Source organism: Oncorhynchus mykiss, chromosome 12 (assembly GCF_057628025.1).
Source record: "Oncorhynchus mykiss isolate SJ-2025 chromosome 12, ASM5762802v1, whole genome shotgun sequence".
Lineage (NCBI taxonomy): Eukaryota > Metazoa > Chordata > Actinopteri > Salmoniformes > Salmonidae > Oncorhynchus > Oncorhynchus mykiss.
This window is the reverse complement of record NC_143033.1, coordinates 23304644-23325103: the sequence shown is the minus strand read 5'-3', so window position 1 is coordinate 23325103 and position 20460 is coordinate 23304644. Positions and strand designations below refer to the sequence as shown.

Below are 20460 nucleotides of genomic sequence, written 5' to 3'. Positions count from 1 at the left end.
ATGGGGAGGGACATGGTGAGTGGGATGTGGGGGTATGTGGCAGTATGGGTCATAATAATGAGGATATTGAGGTCAGCTGTTGACCTTTGACTGCTTACTGAATGAGGTAAAGCTAATAGATTGGGGTTGTTGCATTGAACCTATAGCCAGTAGCCACCACTCATGACCTCACCAAACAGAGTGCCTGACTTTCTCTCTCTCTGACTTTATGTGACTCATCCCTTTAATTGGCAACTCCCTGAGTCAAGCCTCAGTCATAAATAGATGGAAATACACCTTCATAGAGAGGAGAGTTTTTTGCTGTATACTATTCACATATTTGACCTGCTTTTAATCAGACCTATATATGTCATATATCGCTGAACATATCTGTTTATTGAACTTCATGACCCCTTGTTGCTTCATGTGAAAGTACAGTAATAACTCCTGCATGGCACATCACCCATTCATAGAGAGTAGTCCAGTGTATGAGAGTATTACAGGCCTGGCCGTAGGGCTTCGCTAGGCTGCAAGCCTGGCAGGGCTCAGTCTGTGTAATCCAGCCCAGGGTTTAGAGGATCAGTGGGGCAGGGCAGAGCTGCAGATTACTGCCCCACTGACGGACTCTCTCGCTCTCGCTCTCGCTCTCGCTCTCTCTCTCTCTCTCTCTCTCTCTCTCTCTCTCTCGCTCTCTTTCTCTCTTTCTTTTGGCTTTGGTGTCTCTCTCCCTCAGCCTGGCTTTGGCTAATGATCCAGGGTTTGGAATGATATATTTCCTAATCTATAGCAGATATAGCTTGAGTGGAAAAGTCCTTTGTCAATAAATTGGGAGAACTGTGGTTAAATATTTAGCACTATTAAGCTTGTTTTGAAGTTGCTTGTAACAGGAGTATGTTTGATCCTTCCTCTCAGCGGACTCACTCAAGCACGTCACTGGCAAAATAGTCTGTTCAATAATTCACATGTTCTCTCACACTGCTTTCTCTATCGCTCTCTCTAGCACTGTCTCTTTCCCTCTTGTCTTCTATCCCATGTGACATCTTGTCTCTTCTTGGCCCACTGAAGGACAAAATGGCTTCCAGAGCTGATGACTGAAGATGACATGCCATCAGTGGCATTCTCTAACAGTATCTCCTCTCTCTCCAGCAAAATCCACCCAACAATGACTGGCGCTTAAACCAGCAGGGACAGAGACCTGGACCCAGTGGGTAGGTGTTCAGCTTCTTTGAACATATACATCACACGTACACACACACACACACACACACACACACACACACACACACACACACACACACACACACACACACACACACACACACACACACACACACACACACACACACACATACACACACACACACACACACACACACACACACACACACACACACACACACACACACGCACACCCTCATTCCTATACACATTCACAATTTAATTGAATTTCCACAATGTGAATTAATAATTTGTGCCTACGATATGCATTCCATTGAAAGACATGAAGACCTAGGCAGTTGTGTGTTTGAACAGAAAGTACACATTGGTGCCCCACTACTCTCCACACAGATCCAATAACACTGAATAATGGGTCATCTCATGGTTGTTATATGGTAGTTGTGATAGTAGTTGTGAGTCCTTCAGTAGTAGTTGAGTAGAAGTGATTAATACTGTAGATAGTGTGATGATTGTTTCGTTGTCAGTGTGCTTCCATAAGAAATCAATCAATAGAGATCGGATGACTGTTGTGTGGGTGAGGTTAGAAGTACGCTAGAGTAGAGGTAGGGTCAGCCCTCTGGTTGTGGTAGTGTTGTGAGTATAAGGCCTGCTTTAGTTTAGCAATGTCTTTCACACTGTATTGTCATTTCAGACAGTAATGGTAGATGTGACTTGCTGCCTCAATTGCTTTTGTAGAAGATGCTTGGATTATCTGATACATCTTGATTAACAGGTTGTGGCTCTATTGGTGGAGCAAATGTTGAGCGTCTGAGTGTCTTGGAATTATTAGCCACTGATTGCATACTGTATCATTCAAAGAAAGTGAGACAGTAGATTCCTTAACGTTATTAGTCATTGCGCAATTTCTATTTTGTGGCGGCACAAAATAGAATGTGACACACCATTGTATTGTAGTTCCTTTTCTAGAAACTGAAAAGGAACCTTCTTGGCTAATGAAGGAGTCCATCTGATTGGCATGGGGCTGAAGGAGTGATGGCCAGAACTGTTTCCCTGTCTGTGTTTCAGCACATACAGGTACAGCACCAGCACCCAGGAGATATGGACACCGTACGGGAAGGCGAGGTAGAGTGGAGTAGGTAGAGCAGAGTGGGCTGTGCTGAGTGTGCAAGGTGGCCCCCTGGTCTTATACGTGATGCTGTCTGACTGACTGTAGGCTTGGTGCAGCTGTGTGTAGTCAAGCCTGGCTTCTGGCTTTTGAGTGTGTGATAATCTGTACATGCTCTTGCAGTCTAGCTGTGTAGCTGAAATGGGTTGAGGCTTTGTGGTGTTTGTTTTATACTTTGGGTTGTTAGGCTTCGCTGAACTGTGTAGTTTGTCCTTTAATTCGTAGTGTAAATTTACGTGTTCCTGTGGTTCTGTCGGTCTGTCTCTGTCTATCAGTCTGTTTGTGTGTGAGTGTATGTGGTTTTGCTAGCGTATGTGTGTGTTACTGACTCCCCTATGGCTGTAATGAACCCAGCAAACTAAAATCAAAGTATCTCCCCAATCCTGCATTTCAAATTTGAACATATTTGATGGGTAAATTAAGGGATTGAGAAGAACCATATAATATCAGATCATCTTCAGCCACTCTCCAATATAAAAACATGCACACATTCTCTCGTCGTCTCCCTCTTTTCTTCCTTTCTCTCTGTCTCTCACTCTCCCACCCACACAGTAACACACTGCATGTGTACAGGACACATAGCATCCAATCAGCTCAGTTAGTCCTCACTCTGTGTGATTGAGTGTGTGTGTGTCAGCTTGCGTATTGTGGATCTGTGCTACCTAATAACATCTATAGCACGTCTTGCTCTAAGGTATTCTCCCAGCGTCCATATTGTCTGTGCTCTGTGATGCTTCGGGACCACTGCCCACTCAAAATGGCTGCTGGAGGCTGAGTGTTGCCATGCTGACAATCATGATGGGAACAGAGTGTCCTCTGTTTTGTGTCTGTGTGAAAGAGCGAGCGAGAGAGAGAGGTTCACATTACATGAGAGTGTGTGTGTTCATGAGAGAGTGCGAGACACAGTGCATGAGAGAGATTTGTGTGTATCTGTTATACTAACTTCTCCCCTTCCTCTCCTCCAGAGCTGGCCCCCATCCTGAGGGGGCAGGTGGTGTCGTAGCTGGAACAGGACCCTGGCCCAACCCCCCCACCGAGGATGAGCAGATCCAGGCTCTGATGTCTGCTGCCAATGGTGAGTCTGCTGCCTACATCTCCCTTGCCTTCTCTGTCTTTAGCTACCTCACAATGTTACCTCAATATACGAGAGAGAGAGACTTTGTCTTTCTGTAATGAAACATTCTCATGTCATTAAAACCTCACCACCATCCCATGAAATAATAGTAAAGGGTATGTTATCCCTCCACCTTTGACCCTGTTCCTCCTTGTTAGCCAAATAGCCAACTTTGCCTGAGCAAACAGAAAATTCAACAAAACACATTTGGCCTTTTCCTTGTTTGAATACCTTTACCCCATAATGAACATTCCAACAGTAAAAAACACCTTAACCTCTCACACAGACATTTCAACAGAGGCATTAATGGCAATAACCTAGCGCACACAGAAAACATATGAATCACAGTTTCTCTCATAATACAGAAAGGACACCCCTGCCAGACTCCCGGTTCAATCTGTGCCAACCAGCTGTTAGTGACCTGGGCTCCATGTAGAACCCTCCACTGGAGGTCCCCTGACCTCTTTGGTATTGGGGGGGTTTGTAGAGCCCCCTCCATCTAAAATCCACCATCCTCTCAGACCCACATAGCCCCTGCCACTGATGTGCCTTCACTCCTGTTAGGCTCCTAATGTTCCTTACCTTAATGCAGAGGTTGTAGATGGCTTTACCTCCCACCCCTTCAAACTACCCTAGGCTCAGAGTGTTCAAATCTAAAAGGTCCTCCAGACCCCCTTATCTATCCCCAGTCTCTGCCATCTCCTGCAGTGGCAGGAAACATTGGTGGCTCCTCCCCCTTTGGCCGCTCAAACACCCCCCTTACTGGCTCAGACAGCGTCTCCTGAACCTCTTCCAGGAATCTCTCCAGCAGCCTAAGATACGTTATTCCTGTTTGTTGTGCCAGGACTTCCAGGGTTTTCCACCGCTCCTCTCCCAACATTCGCAGGTCACCCAGCGTTAGTAAACCCGTTGCAATCAGTTGCCTTTGGTTCAGTCGGCCACCCTGCAATCTCAAAGGGATGGCTGGGTTGTGGAAGATAGGCTCCTCCCACACCCACAGTCCAGGCTCCACACCCCCTCCCTGTGTGGGCCTTAGCAGCTGCCAGGCCCTCAGCACTGCAGAGTAAAAGTCTGAGAGACCTGCTGTACTCAGCTTCTCCAGCTTCATGAGGAACAGCTGCCGGTCCAATCCTAATCCGTCAGCTCTCCTCAGCAGCGCGCATGCTGGTTCCCTCCAGCCGACATCAGTATGGTACAGCAGTCTCTGCACCGCCTTTAATCGGAAAGCAGCAACCCTGCTCTCCAGTTCCACCAGGCCCTGTCCTGCTTCGTGGATGGTCATGTACAACACTGTCGCCCTCAGCCAGTGATAGCCCGACCAGAAAAAGTCCACCAGCTTGCGTTGCAGGTCAGACCGGCGGTTGAGGGCAGCCAATTTATGCCAAAGGGAAGATGCCAGCAGGTTGTTTATTATCAGCACCCTCCCTCTATATGACACTTATCTCTCTCTTCATCACTCAATATCTAGGTTTACCTCCACTGTATTCACATCCTACCATACCTTTGTCTGTACATTATACCTTGATGCTATTTTATCGCCCCCAGAAACCTCCTTTTACTCTCTGTTCCAGACGTTCTAGACGACCAATTCTTATTGCTTTTAGCCGTACCCTTATTTTACTCCTCCTCTGTTCCTCTGGCGATGTAGAGGTGAATCCAGGCCATGCAGGGCCTAGCTCCACTCCTATTCCCCAGGCGCTCTCTTTTGATGACTTCTGTAACCGTAATAGCCTTGGTTTCATGCATGTTAACATTAGAAGCCTCCTCCCTAAGCTTGTTCTATTCACTGCTTTAGCACACTCTGCCAACCCGGATGTTCTAGCTGTGTCTGAATCCTGGCTTAGGAAGACCACCAAAAATTCTGACATTTTAATCCCAAACTACAACATTTTCAGACAAGATAGAACTGCCAAAGGGGGCAGTGTTGCAATCTACTGCAAAGATAGCCTGCAGAGTTCTGTCCTACTATCCAGGTCTGTACCCAAACAATTTCAACTTCTACTTTTAAAAATCCACCTCTCTAAAAACAAGTCTCTCACCGTTGCCGCCTGCTATAGACCACCCTCTGCCCCCAGCTGTGCTCTGGACACCATATGTGAACTGATTGCCCCCCATCTATCTTCAGAGCTCGTGCTGCTAGGCGACCTAAACTGGAACATGCTTAACACCCCAGCCATCCTACAATCTAAACTTGATGCCCTCAATCTCACACAAATTATCAATGAACCTACCAGGTACCTCCCCAAAGCCTTAAACACGAGCACCCTCATAGATATCATCCTAACCAACTTGCCCTCTAAATACACCTCTGCTGTCTTCAACCAAGATCTCAGCGATCACTGCCTCATTGCCTGCATCCGTAATGGGTCAGCGGTCAAACGACCTCCACTCATCACTGTCAAACGCTCCCTGAAACACTTCAGCGAGCAGCCCTTTCTAATCGACCTGGCTGGGGTATCCTGGAAGGATATTGATCTCATCCCGTCAGTAGAGGATGCCTGGATATTTTTTTTAAATGCCTTCCTAACCATCTTAAATAAACACGCCCCATTCAAGAAATTTAGAACCAGGAACAGATATAGCCCATGGTTCTCCCCAGACCTGACTGCCCTTAACCAACACAAAAACATCCTATGGCGTTCTGCATTAGCATCGAACAGCCCCCGTGATATGCAGCTGTTCAGGGAAGCTAGAAACCATTATACACAGGCAGTTAGAAAAGCTAAGGCTAGCTTTTTCAAGCAGAAATTTGCTTCCTGCAACACTAACTCAAAAAAGTTCTGGGACACTGTAAAGTCCATGGAGAATAAGAACACCTCCTCCCAGCTGCCCACTGCACTGAAGATAGGAAACACTGTCACCACTGATAAATCCACCATAATTGAGAATTTCAGTAAGCATTTTTCTACGGCTGGCCATGCTTTCCACCTGGCTACTCCTACCCCGGTCAACAGCACTGCACCCCCCCACAGCAATTCGCCCAAACCTTCCCCATTTCTCCTTCTCCCAAATCCGTTCAGCTGATGTTCTGAAAGAGCTGCAAAATCTGGACCCCTACAAATCAGCCGGGCTAGACAATCTGGACCCTTTCTTTCTAAAATGATCTGCCGAAATTGTTGCCACCTCTATTACTAGCCTGTTCAACCTCTCTTTCGTGTCGTCTGAGATTCCCAAAGATTGGAAAGCAGCTGCGGTCATCCCCCTCTTCAAAGGGGGGGACACTCTTGACCCAAACTGCTACAGACCTATATCTATCCTACCATGCCTTTCTAAGGTCTTCGAAAGCCAAGTCAACAAACAGATTACCGACCATTTCGAATCTCACCATACCTTCTCTGCTATGCAATCTGGTTTCAGAGCTGGTGCACCTCAGCCACGCTCAAGGTCCTAAATGATATCTTAACCGCCATCGATAAGAAACATTACTGTGCAGCCGTATTAATTGATCTGGCCAAGGCTTTCGACTCTGTCAATCACCACATCCTCATCGGCAGACTCGACAGCCTTGGTTTCTCAAATGACTGCCTCGCCTGGTTCACCAACTACTTCTCTGATAGAGTTCAGTGTGTCAAATCGGAGGGTCTGCTGTCCGGACCTCTGGCAGTCTCTATGGGGGTGCCACAGGGTTAAATTCTTGGACCGACTCGCTTCTCTGTATACATCAATGAGGTCGCTCTTGCTGCTGGTGAGTCTCTGATCCACCTCTACGCAGACGACACCATTCTGTATACTTCTGGCCCTTCTTTGGTCACTGTGTTAACAACCCTCCAGGCAAGCTTCAATGCCATACAACTCTCCTCCAGTTGCTCTTAAATACAAGTAAAACTAAATGCATGCTCTTCAACCGATCGCTACCTGCACCTGCCCGCCTGTCCAACATCACTACTCTGGACGGCTCTGACTTAGAATACGTGGACAACTACAAACACTTATGTGTATGGTTAGACTGTAAACTCTCCTTCCAGACCCATATCAAACATCTCCAATCCAAGTTAAATCTTGAATTGGCTTCCTATTTTGAAACAAAGCATCCTTCACTCATGCTGCCAAACATACCCTTGTAAAACTGACCATCCTACCAATCCTCGACTTTGGCGATGTAATTTACAAAATAGCCTCCAATACCCTACTTAACAAATTGGATGCAGTCTATCACAGTGCAATCTGTTTTATCAACAAAGCCCCATATTCTACCCACCATTGCGACCTGTATTCTCTCGTTGGCTGGCCCTCGCTTCATACTAGTCGCCAAACCCACTGGCTCCATGTCATCTACAAGACCCTGCTAGGTAAAGTCCCCCCTTATCTCAGCTCGCTGGTCACCATAGCATCTCCCACCTGTAGCACACGCTCCAGCAGGTATATCTCTCTAGTCACCCTCAAAACCAATTCTTTCTTTGGCCGCCTCTCCTTCCAGTTCTCTGCTGCCAATGACTGGAACGAACTACAAAAATCTCTGAAACTGGAAACACTTATCTCCCTCACTAGCTTTAAGCACCAACTGTCAGAGCAGATTACTGCACCTGTACATAGCCCACCTATAATTTAGCACAAACAACTACCTCTTTCCCTACTGTATTTAATTAATTAATTAATTTTGCTCCTTTGCACCCCATTATTTTTATTTCTACTTTGCACATTCTTCCATTGCAAATCTACCATTCCAGTTTTACTTGCTATTTGTATTTACTTTGCCACCATGGCCTTTTTTTGCCTTTACCTCCCTTATCTCACCTCATTTGCTCACATCGTATATAGACTTGTTTATACTGTATTATTGACTGTATGTTTGTTTTACTCCATGTGTAACTCTGTGTCGTTGTATGTGTCGAACTGCTTTGCTTTATCTTGGCCAGGTCGCAATTGTATATGAGAACTTGTTCTCAACTTGCCTACCTGGTTAAATAAAGGTGAAATAAAAAACATAAATAAAAAAAACATGGGACAGGAAACACCTCCACCTGGCCAGTCTTGACACCACTGCCTATGTTAGCCCCTTCCAGTTCTTCCTGACCCACCTCTCCGAGCCCAGGTATGTTTTAATCCCTTCACAACCCCACGACAAACCCCCTGGATGCAGATAAGGTGCCCTATCCCCCCATGCCCCACACAACAGAGCTTTGCTCTTGCCCCAATTTGCCTTAGCTGATGAAGCTCTCTCGTACACCTTCAGTCTAGTCTCTAGTGCCTGCATATCCTGACCATCCCTGACCGTCACAGAAACGTAATCTGCATATGCTGACACGGCTATGCCTGTCAACACACCCATGCCTGTCCAGCAGACTCCCTGCAGTCTCCTACAAAAAAGGCTCAATGGCTAGTGTATATAAAGACCCCAATAGAGGGCATCCTTGTCTAATGCCCCGTTTCATCCAGACTGGCCTACTGAGCCCCCCTCCCACCTTGACCATACATGATGTCCCAGCATACAACATCTTCACACTGGTCAAAAAACTTTTCCCGAACCCCAAAACAGATATCACATTATACAGATACTCATGGTCCACTCTATCAAAAGCCTTCTCTTGATCTAAAGAGACCAGTCCAAAGTTCACATTAGAACCTCTCAACAAGTCCAACATGTCCCTGATTAAGAACAAGTTGTGTGTGAATGACCGTCCCGGTACACAATATATTTGGTCCTTGTGTACTATAGAGTCCATATGGGACTTCATTCTGTTAGAGAGGACCTTGGCAAATATATTGTAGTCCGCACAGAGCAATGCCATAGGCCTCAGGTTCTTAAGTTCACACAAGTCTCCTTTTTTGGGCAGGAGAATCAGAGCCGCCCGACGGCAGCTCATCGGCAACTCTCCTACCCCGACGCATTCATGCAACACGCAAAAGAAGTCCAGTCCAATTATTACACAGAATATTTTATAAAACTCCACTGGGAGTCCATCAACCCCAGGTGCAAGGCTAGGGGACATCTGGTTTACGGCCTCTGTCAGTGGATGGGACAACAGAGGAATGTCCATTTCATCCCTCTGTGCCAGAGAGAGCTTAGGGAGTTCTGCAAACAAAACAAACATAGGATCACACAGTTCTGCCCTTTACAACTCAGTATACAACTCCACAGTTCGCTCCCACATCTCCCTCACCACAGAGGTCACTCGCCCATCAGACAGCCGTAGACAATGCATACCCTTGGCTTCACCGCTCTGTTTCTCCAAACCTAAGAAGAAAGAGCTGGGAGCTTCCATCTCTTTGAGCATGGAGAACCTTGCTCTTACAAGTGCTCCCTTCACTTTAACCTGGAAAAAACTGCCCAGGTCCCTACGTAATTCAGCTAAATTAACCTACATTGCCTTGCCCCACCGTCTCTATCTCCCTCTCATTAATACAATGCTCTAGTTTCCCCAATACTCTCCTAGCCTCTGAGGATGACGAAGCTGTATACTGTTGACAGATAAGCCGAATTTGGACTTTCCCCACATCCCACCATTGACTCAGAGACTCATACTCCTCTCTTTGCTGCCTCTACCTTTCCCAAAAAATCTGCAAACCTGAGCAAAAAGTGGCATCTTGTAAGAGCTTTACATTAACTTCCAATAGGATGCATGCCGAGGCCCTGGTGAAACAGACAGCCGAGCCATGGTTAGGTGGTGATCGGAAAAACCCATCGGGAGAATGGTAGCGCCCAACAGCCTATTGCTCCGATTCCTGGACATGTAAAAATGATCAAGTCGGGCTGCACTCACCCTAGCCCCAAATACCTTCACCCATGTATACTGTATTTTGTCAGGATGTTTAGTTCTACAAACATCCACTAGGTCGAACTGATTAATCATGGCTCTTCACACTCCCACTGAACGTAAACAAGGCTCATCCCCATTTCTGTCTTTCTTAAAATCTATTGTAGAGTTCCAGTCACCCGCCAACCACCAGTGTCTCCTCAGGCACTACCTGTGAGAGTTCCTGTCTAAGACATCCAAATAGAACCCCCCTCTCTCTCCCTGTGTTAGGCGCATACACATTTATAAAGACAAAACCCATGTTGTTAATTTCTGATTTTACAACAAACAACCAACACACCTCCTTTGAGGAGCAAATTTTTACAGACAGACCCTGCACTAAAATGTGTCCCATGGCTCAACACATTTGCCCCTTTCCACCAGATCCCCCAAATCAAGTCCATTCACTACATCACTATGCATCTCCTGCAGATACAAAACCTGTACTTTCTTTTGTTTTACATATTCACCCAACACACTCCTCTTTCCCGCATCTCTGGTGCCATTTATATTAAGCAAGCCTACCCAAAGAGTCTCCATAAGAAGTGGGAGAAAAGTCAGCAAAGTAAGAGACCAATAGTAAAGCTCAAAAAGCCACAGTGCCAGAAAGAAACTATTAATCTAAACAGTGTCTGAAGGTAGACCTTACACACTGTTGTGACCCACTTCCTCAACCTAAGCCGTTTCCTGGGTGAGAGGACACCATGCCCCTCATTTTTCATAGCATGTTGTACTGATCTTATAAACTTTCTCGGATCAGAAGAAAAAGCCTCAAGATTAACTTTTTCACTTGGTCTCATTCAGGAACCTTGTCAGTTCCTTCACCGTGTACTTTGACCCCTCTGCTTGACTGGCAGTCAGCTCCGGAGTCTGAAAAAAAGCCTCATCATCCTCTTCCTTAGACTCACTTTCCTCTTCCTCATCTCCATCTCCCATCCTGACAACTTGCCCTTCCTCTCTGGTGAGGGCCTCCCCCCCCCAGCACCAGGAAAAGGTTCCCTGGTGCCTTGGACCACAACAGACTCTCCCCTCCCAACTTCTTTATTCTCCCCCTTTTTCCTTTTCCACTTGACAACCTCCTTCTCCCCCTAGTTTCATACACTTCACCACTATACTCTCCTCATCCACTAGCATAACCTGACTAGACCAGCCTCATCTACACCACCATCCATAACCTGACTGGGCCCAGCCTCATCTACACCACCATCCATAGCATGACAAATCCCAGCCTCAGCTACGCCACCATCTCTAGCCTGACTAGGCTCAGCCTCATCTACACCACCATCTCTAGCCTGACTAGGCTCAGCCTCATCTACACCACCATCACTAGCATGACTAGGCCCAGCCTATGCTGCCTGTATCTCATTGCCCCCTGCACATTGACCTCGATTTCACCCACTGGTGTTTGTACCCTCACCTTATCTACAGCCTTTATGTGGGCACGCAAAGCTCTATTGCCCCAAATCCCCACACTCAAAACCCCCGTAGACTATCTGTGCTGGCAAACCCTGCGTAGAACCCATCCGTTTATTACGGATGACGTGATCATCATAATAAACTGAGGCAAATTTGCAACTACCACCCTGGTCGAAGGGGTAAAAAGAGGCAAAATTGGCACCAACACACCCCTTACCAATATTCCACTAGCAATGAGCCTACCAACCAAATTTGCTCTTTTCTTGAACACAACCAACAGCTTTGTTCATTCCGGAAGTATAAATTCAGCTCCTACCTGTTCACCCACCGAGAGCAGGACCTCCTCCACCTTAACTTCATTCTCAGGAACACACCTGAAACCATGCCATAGTGACAGCCTCTCCTCCACACTAAGCTGAGAAGCCATCAGACACACCACACCAAAACTCTGTCCTTGTCATGTATTGTCCTGTTCCTGTTCTTTCTCTTCACCCTGTCTCCCTCTGCTGGTCGTATTAGGTTACCTTTTCTTCCCCTCTTTCCCCCAGCTGTTCCTTGTCTTCTCTAACTACCTCGTTCACCCCTTTTCCCACCTGTTCCCTTTTTCCCTCTGATTAGGTCTCTATATCTCTCTCTGTTTCTGCTTCTGTCTTTGTCGGATTCTCGTTTGTGTTACTCATGCCTGAACCAGACTATCGTTGTGTTTGCTGCAACCTTGTCCTGTCCTGTCGGAATCTGCCTGTTAATCTAACCTTGTCCTGTCGGAATCTGCCTGTCCATCTGAGCCTACGTGTGTTTCGTCATTAAAGAAACTCTGTTTTGTTAATTCGCTTTTGGGTCCTCATTCACGCACCTGACAGAAGAATCCGACCAAGAATGGACCCAGCGACTTCGGATCCTCTCCACTCAGCCGTCGAGATCCAGGGAGCGATGCTAGGCAGACACGAGCAGGAATTGTCTGCTGCTCGACATGCCGTTGAGACCCTGGCCACCCAAGTCTCCAACCTCACAGAACAGGTTCACCATCTCCGCCTCGATCCACCGGCCACTTCCAGGGCTTTCGAATCTCCGGAGCCCAGAATCAATAACCCGCCGTGTTACTCTGGGGAGCCCACTGAATGCCGCTCGTTCCTCACCCAGTGTGATATTGTGTTTTCTCTCCAGCCCAACACTTACTCCAGGAGCACTGCTCGTATCGCCTACGTCATATCTCTCCTTACTGGACGGGCTCATGAGTGGGGCACGGCAATCTGGGAGGCAAGGGCTGAGTGTACTAACCAGTATCAGGACTTTAAGGAGGAGATGATACGGGTTTTTGATCGATCTGTTTTTGGGGAGGAGGCTTCCAGGGTCCTGTCTTCCCTATGTCAAGGTAATCGATCCATAACAGACTACTCTATTGAGTTTCGCACTCTTGCTGCCTCCAGTGGCTGGAACGAGCCGGCTTTGCTCGCTCGTTTTCTGGAGGGTCTCCGCGCAGAGGTAAAGGATGAGATTCTCTCCCGGGAGGTTCCTTCCAGCGTGGATTCCTTGATTGAACTCGCTATTCGCATTGAGCGACGGGTTGATCTTCGTCACCGAGCTCGTGGAAAGGAGCTCGCGTTCTCCGTTGCCCCCCTCTCCGCATCACTACCATCTTCCTCTGCCGGCTCGGGTGCTGAGCCTATGCAGCTGGGAGGTATCCGCATCTCGACTAAAGAGAGGGAACGGAGAATCACCAACCGCCTCTGTCTCTATTGCGGTTCCGCTGGTCATTTTGTCACTTCATGTCCAGTAAAAGCCAGAGCTCATCAGTAAGCGGAGGGCTACTGGTGAGCGCTACTACTCCTGTCTCTCCTTCAAGATCCTGCACTACCTTGTCGGTCCATCTACGCTGGACCGGTTCGTCAGCTTCCTGCAGTGCCTTGATAGACTCTGGGGCGGAGGGCTGTTTTATGGACGAGACCTGGGCTCGGGAACATGACATTCCTCTCAGACAGTTAAGGGAGCCCACGGCCTTGTTCGCCTTGGATGGTAGTCCTCTCCCCAGGATTCAGCGTGAGACGCTACCTTTAACCCTCACTGTCTCTGGTAATCATAGCGAAACCCTTTCTTTTTTAATTTTTCGTTCACCTTTTACACCTGTTGTTTTGGGCCATCCCTGGCTAGTTTGTCATAATCCTTCTATTAATTGGTCTAGTAATTCTATCCTCTCCTGGAACGTCTCTTGTCATGTGAAATGTTTAATGTCTGCTATCCCTCCTGTTTCCTCTGTCTCTTCTTCACAGGAGGAGCCTGGTGATTTGACAGGGGTGCCGGAGGAATATCACGATCTGCGCACGGTGTTCAGTCGGTCCAGGGCCACCTCTCTTCCTCCACACCGGTCGTATGATTGTAGTATTGATCTCCTTCCGGGAACCACTCCCCCCCGGGGTAGACTATACTCTCTGTCGGCTCCCGAACGTAAGGCTCTCGAAGATTATTTGTCTGTAGCTCTTGCCGCCGGTACCATAGTCCCCTCCTCCTCTCCCGCCGGAGCGGGGTTTTTTTTTGTTAAGAAGAAGGACGGGTCCCTGCGCCCCTGCATAGATTATCGAGGGCTGAATGACATAACAGTGAAGAATCGTTATCCGCTTCCTCTTATGTCTTCAGCCTTCGAGATCCTGCAGGGAGCCAGGTTTTTCACTAAGTTGGACCTTCGTAACGCTTACCATCTCGTGCGCATCAGGGAGGGGGACGAGTGGAAGACGGCGTTTAACACTCCGTTAGGGCACTTTGAATACCGGGTTCTTCCTTTCGGCCTCGCTAACGCTCCAGCTGTCTTTCAGGCATTAGTCAATGATGTCCTGAGAGACATGCTGAACATCTTTGTTTTCGTTTACCTTGACGATATCCTGATTTTTTCACCGTCACTCCAGATTCATGTTCAGCACGTTCGACGTGTCCTCCAGCGCCTTTTAGAGAATTGTCTTTTTGTGAAGGCTGAGAAGTGCACTTTTCATGCCTCCTCCGTCACATTTCTCGGTTCTGTTATTTCCGCTGAAGGCATTAAGATGGATCCCGCTAAGGTCCAAGCTGTCATTGATTGGCCCGTCCCTAAGTCACGCGTCGAGCTGCAGCGCTTTCTCGGCTTCGCGAACTTCTATCGTCGTTTCATCCGTAATTTCGGTCAGGTGGCAGCTCCTCTCACAGCCCTTACTTCTGTCAAGACGTGCTTTAAGTGGTCCGTTTCCGCCCAGGGAGCTTTTGATCTCCTCAAGAATCGTTTTACATCCGCACCTATCCTTGTTACACCTGACGTCTCTAGACAGTTCGTTGTCGAGGTTGACGCGTCAGAGGTGGGCGTGGGAGCCATTCTTTCTCAGCGCTCCCTCTCTGACGACAAGGTCCACCCTTGCGCGTATTTTTCTCATCGCCTGTCGCCGTCGGAACGTAACTATGATGTGGGAAACCGCGAACTGCTCGCCATCCGCTTAGCCCTAGGCGAATGGCGACAGTGGTTGGAGGGGGCGACCGTTCCTTTTGTCGTTTGGACTGACCATAGGAACCTTGAGTACATCCGTTCTGCCAAACGACTTAATGCGCGTCAGGCGCGCTGGGCGCTGTTTTTCGCTCGTTTCGAGTTCGTGATTTCTTATCGTCCGGGCTCTAAGAACACCAAGCCTGATGCTTTATCTCGTCTCTTCAGTTCTTCAGTAGCCTCCACTGACCCCGAGGGGATTCTCCCTGAGGGGCGTGTTGTCGGGTTGACTGTCTGGGGAATTGAGAGGCAGGTAAAGCAAGCACTCACTCACACTCCGTCGACGCGCGCTTGTCCTAGGAACCTTCTTTTCGTTCCCGTTCCTACTCGTCTGGCCGTTCTTCAGTGGGCTCACTCTGCCAAGTTAGTCGGCCACCCTGGCGTTCGGGGTACGCTTGCTTCCATTCGCCAGCGTTTTTGGTGGCCCACCCGGGAGCATGACACGCGTCGTTTTGTGGCTGCTTGTTCGGTCTGCGCGCAGACTAAGTCCGGTAACTCCCCTCCTGCCGGCCGTCTCAGGCCGCTTCCCATTCCCTCTCGACCGTGGTCTCACATCGCCTTAGATTTTGTCACCGGACTGCCTTCGTCAGCGGGGAAGACTGTTATTCTTACGGTTGTCGATAGGTTCTCTAAGGCGGCTCATTTTATTCCCCTTGCTAAGCTTCCTTCTGCTAAAGAGACGGCACAAATCATCATCGAGAATGTTTTCAGAATTCATGGCCTTCCGTCAGACGTCGTTTCGGACAGAGGTCCGCAATTCACGTCTCAATTTTGGAGGGAGTTTTGCCGTTTGATTGGGGCTTCCGTCAGTCTCTCTTCCGGCTTTCACCCCCAGTCTAACGGTCAAGCAGAACGGGCCAATCAGACTATTGGTCGCATCTTACGCAGTCTTTCTTTTCGCAACCCTGCGTCTTGGTCAGAACAGCTCCCCTGGGCAGAATACGCCCACAACTCGCTTCCTTCGTCTGCGACCGGGCTATCTCCTTTTCAGAGTAGCCTCGGGTACCAGCCTCCGCTGTTCTCATCTCAGTTCGCCGAGTCCAGCGTCCCCTCCGCTCAGGCTTTTGTCCAACGTTGCGAGCGAACCTGGAAGAGGGTCAGGTCTGCACTTTGCCGTTATAGGGCGCAGACTGTGAGAGCTGCTAATAAGCGTAGAACTAAGAGTCCTAGATATTGTCGCGGTCAGAGAGTTTGGCTCTCCACTCAGAACCTTCCCCTTAAGACAGCTTCTCGCAAGTTGACCCCGCGGTTCATTGGTCCGTTCCGTATTTCTCAGATCATTAATCCTGTCGCAGTGCGACTTCTTCTTCCGCAATATCTTCGTCGCGTCCACCCGGTCTTCCATGTCTCCTGTGTTAAGCCCGTTCTTCGCGCCCCCGCTCGTCTTCCCCCCCCCCCCCCCATCCTTGTCGAGGGCGCACCTATCTACAGGGTCCGTAAGATTTTGGACATGCGTCCTCGGGGCCGTGGTCACCAGTACCTAGTGGATTGGGAGGGGTACGGTCCTGAGGAAAGGAGTTGGGTTCCCTCTCGGGACGTGCTGGACCGTTCGCTGATCGATGATTTCCTCCGTTGCCGCCAGGTTTCCTCCTCGAGTGCGCCAGGAGGCGCTCGGTGAGTGGGGGGGTACTGTCATGTATTGTCATGTTGTGTCCTGTTCCTGTTCTTTCTCTTCACCCTGTCTCCCTCTGCTGGTCGTATTAGGTTACCTTTTCTTCCCCTCTTTCCCCCAGCTGTTCCTTGTCTTCTCTAACTACCTCGTTCACCCCTTTTCCCACCTGTTCCCTTTTTCCCTCTGATTAGGTCTCTATATCTCTCTCTGTTTCTGCTTCTGTCTTTGTCGGATTCTCGTTTGTGTTACTCATGCCTGAACCAGACTATCGTCGTGTTTGTCCTGTCCTGTCGGAATCTGCCTGTTCATCTAACCTTGTCCTGTCGGAATCTGCCTGTCCATCTGAGCCTACGTGTGTTTCGTCATTAAAGAAACTCTGTTTTGTTAATTCGCTTTTGGGTCCTCATTCACGCACCTGACAGTCCTCTTCCACCCTAACTTTGAAAAAACCTGTGGATACTGCATTAACCCTCCACCATAGAAAACAAAAATTGAAAGAAAAGACCAAGGACAGGATCAAGAAATGTTAGGACAGGGCCCTCCACAACAAACTCTCAGAGAGAGAGAGAGAGAGAGAGAGAGAGAGATGAAGAGAGAGAGAGAGAGAGAGAGAGAGAGAGAGAGATCTCCTCTGAGGACTGATGGTGAGATAAAGAGCTCTCTGCCACTGGGTAGAGCTACAGAGAGAGCCCTGTTGGAGAGCAGCATCTCAGGCACTAGATTCTTAGTGCATACGACTTTGTTAGATCATGGTGTCAGTTGTTAAGGAAACAACCCATCCTTCCTGTGTTTGCCTCCATTAGGACACACAGAGAGAAATGCTGCCAATTACACATGTGTAGAGCACAGTGTGATTCACTACAGTCCCTGTGTATGAATGAAGCAACACAGAGGGCTATGGGACACAGAGCTCTTTGTTTCAATGCTCCCCAGCTGCAGTCACTCAGAAACCTGTGCACTGCCTCTCTCTCTATTACTGTGCGATTTGTCAGTGTAGCTAATCCTCAATTCTAAATGATATTTGATTATATCTGAATGTGCTGTGTGAAGTTATTTACATCTGATCTCTGTGTGAGAGAGCGGAGGTTCTATATGTTGTGGGGAGGGCCTGCCTGGCTCAGAACGCCAGTGCTGAGTGCTGAGCTGGAGCTGCAATGCAGTGCAGCAATGACTCTCAGTGAGTAACGAGTCACTCTCTCTTCATAGCAGCACAACACACCCAGCTATAACCCTCTCTCCCTCTCTCCCGTCTCTCTCTCAGAGGTGAGCGAGGCGACGGCGACCCTTGGACCCCGCTACAACGCCCAGTTCCCCATGCAGCATGTGCCCGATTACCGCCAGAACGTCTACATCTCTGGCAGCACGGCCACCCTGACGGCCAACCCCCAGCCGATGATGCCCCAGCCGGCCCTGCAGGGCCCGCCACAGGCCATGCCCCAGGTTGACGTCCCCAACGCTGCCCAGACCCCCGCCAGCAAGAAGAAGTCCACCAAGAAGGACAAGAAGTAAGCCAAGCTAACACCAAACCCAATCGCCACGGACACCAAGACCCTTTACCCCCATACTGCAGAGCATACTCCCTCAATAGAAGCCTTGATCCTTCTTTTTCTTATGCCATTCTATCTGATAGTTCAATCTGATATTCCCAGCGTTGTGGATGTAGTGAGCTTATGTCAAAATGTTGGTCGTGGGCAATTGCTGTACTTCTTACTCCTATGGTCATCACAGCTCTCTTCAGGCAGAGGTTACTGGTTTGTGGTGTATGTGGGATGGGAGGGGTGGAAGAGTGGAGAAAAGAAGAGGGCATGAGCTGTATTTTGGATTCAGATGGATTTCAGGTACCTGGAATTCATATAGTGATCGAGCTCTGCGTTATAGCATTCTAAAGAAAAAAACATCTGGTTGTTTGTTTTCATTGAAACCTTTGATGTTTCTCTAAAATGCCAAGTAGTTGCTTCTTATGGTGACATAAATTACGCTACCTTCTTGTTTATTTTGAGAACTTTCTTTAGCTCTTTAAGGAATGAAGTAGACAAGACGTGTTGCATGATTCATCCTAAAGATGAAGAACCACTGAAGATAAGCCTACACTAACATACATTTGAAGAAAGAGGCTAGCTCAACTTCGTCACAAAAATACAAATTTCATGTGAGAATGCACACCGTGGCATTAACATTTTAAAATGAAAGGTTCATTGTAGTTATGTGACTAGTAAGCATAAGAACAGATTCTGATTTTGTGTTACTTATAATGGTGACCATCAAAGTATATCCAGCTGCTTTTTAAAATCTTGTCCAAGCAGGATTCTGTGGTAACTTAAATCATTTATCCACGATTGTAACCTTTTTCCATCATTATTGGTAGATTCCTGTACTGCATTCAAACTGAACTTTGTTTAAATAATGTAACAGTGTAAAGGTGATGGATCAGTGTTTTATAAACTTAGAACCAGCATTATTTCGATATTGTATCAGCGTTGTTGTAATGTTCTATTAGCGTTATGCCGAGCTTGCCCAGTGTGATTGGCTCTGCACTGTGGCCCTCTCTAAGGCTCATAGACAGAGTCCTGTGACCACTACCCCAGGGTTGTGGGTTACGGCTAGGGTTAGACAGAGTCCTGTGACCCCAGGTTTGGGTGTGTGGTAAAGGCATAAGGAGGGGAAAGGGTGGACAGTCTCTGTCCTCTTGCCACATGTACAGTATCTCTATGACAGCCTGTAAATGTGCTCTAATCACTTCTTCAGCCCAGACCACAGGTTCAGTACACTACAACTCCAGGCACTGTAGGACGTTCTGTAATGGACAGTTTACAGGAGCCTCTGTAGAAGCCTTGTTGTGCGTTCAAGGCAATATCAGGACCATGGACAGAGACCACCTCCCTCTCCTCTCTTAGAAGCAGTCTGGGGCACAGAGAATGTTTTCAGCCCATCCTTAACCCTGCCAAATCCTCAGCTGCACTGACACTCTGCCCCCATGTAAATAAGACACAGCCAATCTGAGAGAGAGACATCACTCTCTCACCACAGCCACACAGTTGGCTAGTACTGGAATGTTTTGAATATTTTTCAGGAAATAAATCTGAGAAGAAAATAGAAAAAAAGAAGTTATTAAATGTAGTGGTGTAGTGACTAAGATTTGAGTAAACTGACTCGACCAAGATGTAAATAAAACTTTCAAAAGACAGTCGTAACTAGAGGCTTGTGAAATTTTTCTTGCATATTTTTGTGTTTTCTCTCAATCACTTTCTTTCTTTGGTCACACCAAACTTTAAATCTTAACACACAACACCCACATGTCTTTTAAAGTGTGATTCCATTTCCCTGCACCTCTTCCTGTGTTTGTGATTTTGATCAATTGTTTATGCTACTGGAATGCTCTTCTAATCCTCTTTATTCTATTGTATTATCTTCCGGATTAAAATGCTTAGCGCTTCTTTCTCCCTGTTACACTTATTTTATATGCTAAAATTTATATCGCTGTTTATTTCTTTATGGTTTTTGTTTATTCTCTGCTCACTGACATTTCCAAATAAAAATATATTTTGAAATGATGTATGTGTGTGGCCGTCTCTTTAGAATTGGTGTGTTTTTTACTGATGAATGATGCTTTGATAGCTGGTAAGAGGCAGGGGATTATCATAGCTAATGGCAGTGTCCTTATTGGATCCTGTCTGTTGGAGTGAACTGAACTGGAGCCATGGCTCTGTTAGAAGTAATCCACTCTTTGTTCAGCACAGTTCAGCCACAAACGATGGAGTGGAG

The 20460-nt window shown here is 47.6% G+C and overlaps 1 protein-coding gene across 12 annotated transcripts in view; it reads left to right on the top strand.

The window, feature by feature from the left end:
- Positions 1–20249, top strand: part of LOC110536820 (protocadherin gamma-A5) — a 57438-nt gene extending 37189 nt beyond the window's left edge. For 6 of the 12 annotated variants that reach the window (XM_090192039.1, XM_036937225.2, XM_036937226.2 and 3 more), the window contains exons 2-5: positions 1126–1187; positions 2224–2280; positions 3289–3398; positions 17960–20249. In XM_090192039.1, the coding sequence (XP_090048165.1) occupies positions 1126–1187; positions 2224–2280; positions 3289–3398; positions 17960–18207 (477 nt within the window). In that variant the 3' untranslated portion in view covers positions 18208–20249. The remainder of the gene's footprint in view (positions 1–1125; positions 1188–2223; positions 2281–3288; positions 3399–17959) is intronic. The other 6 variants (XM_090192041.1, XM_090192037.1, XM_090192038.1 and 3 more) reach the window with 1 other exon arrangement.
- The last annotated feature ends 211 nt before the right edge of the window (positions 20250–20460 follow it).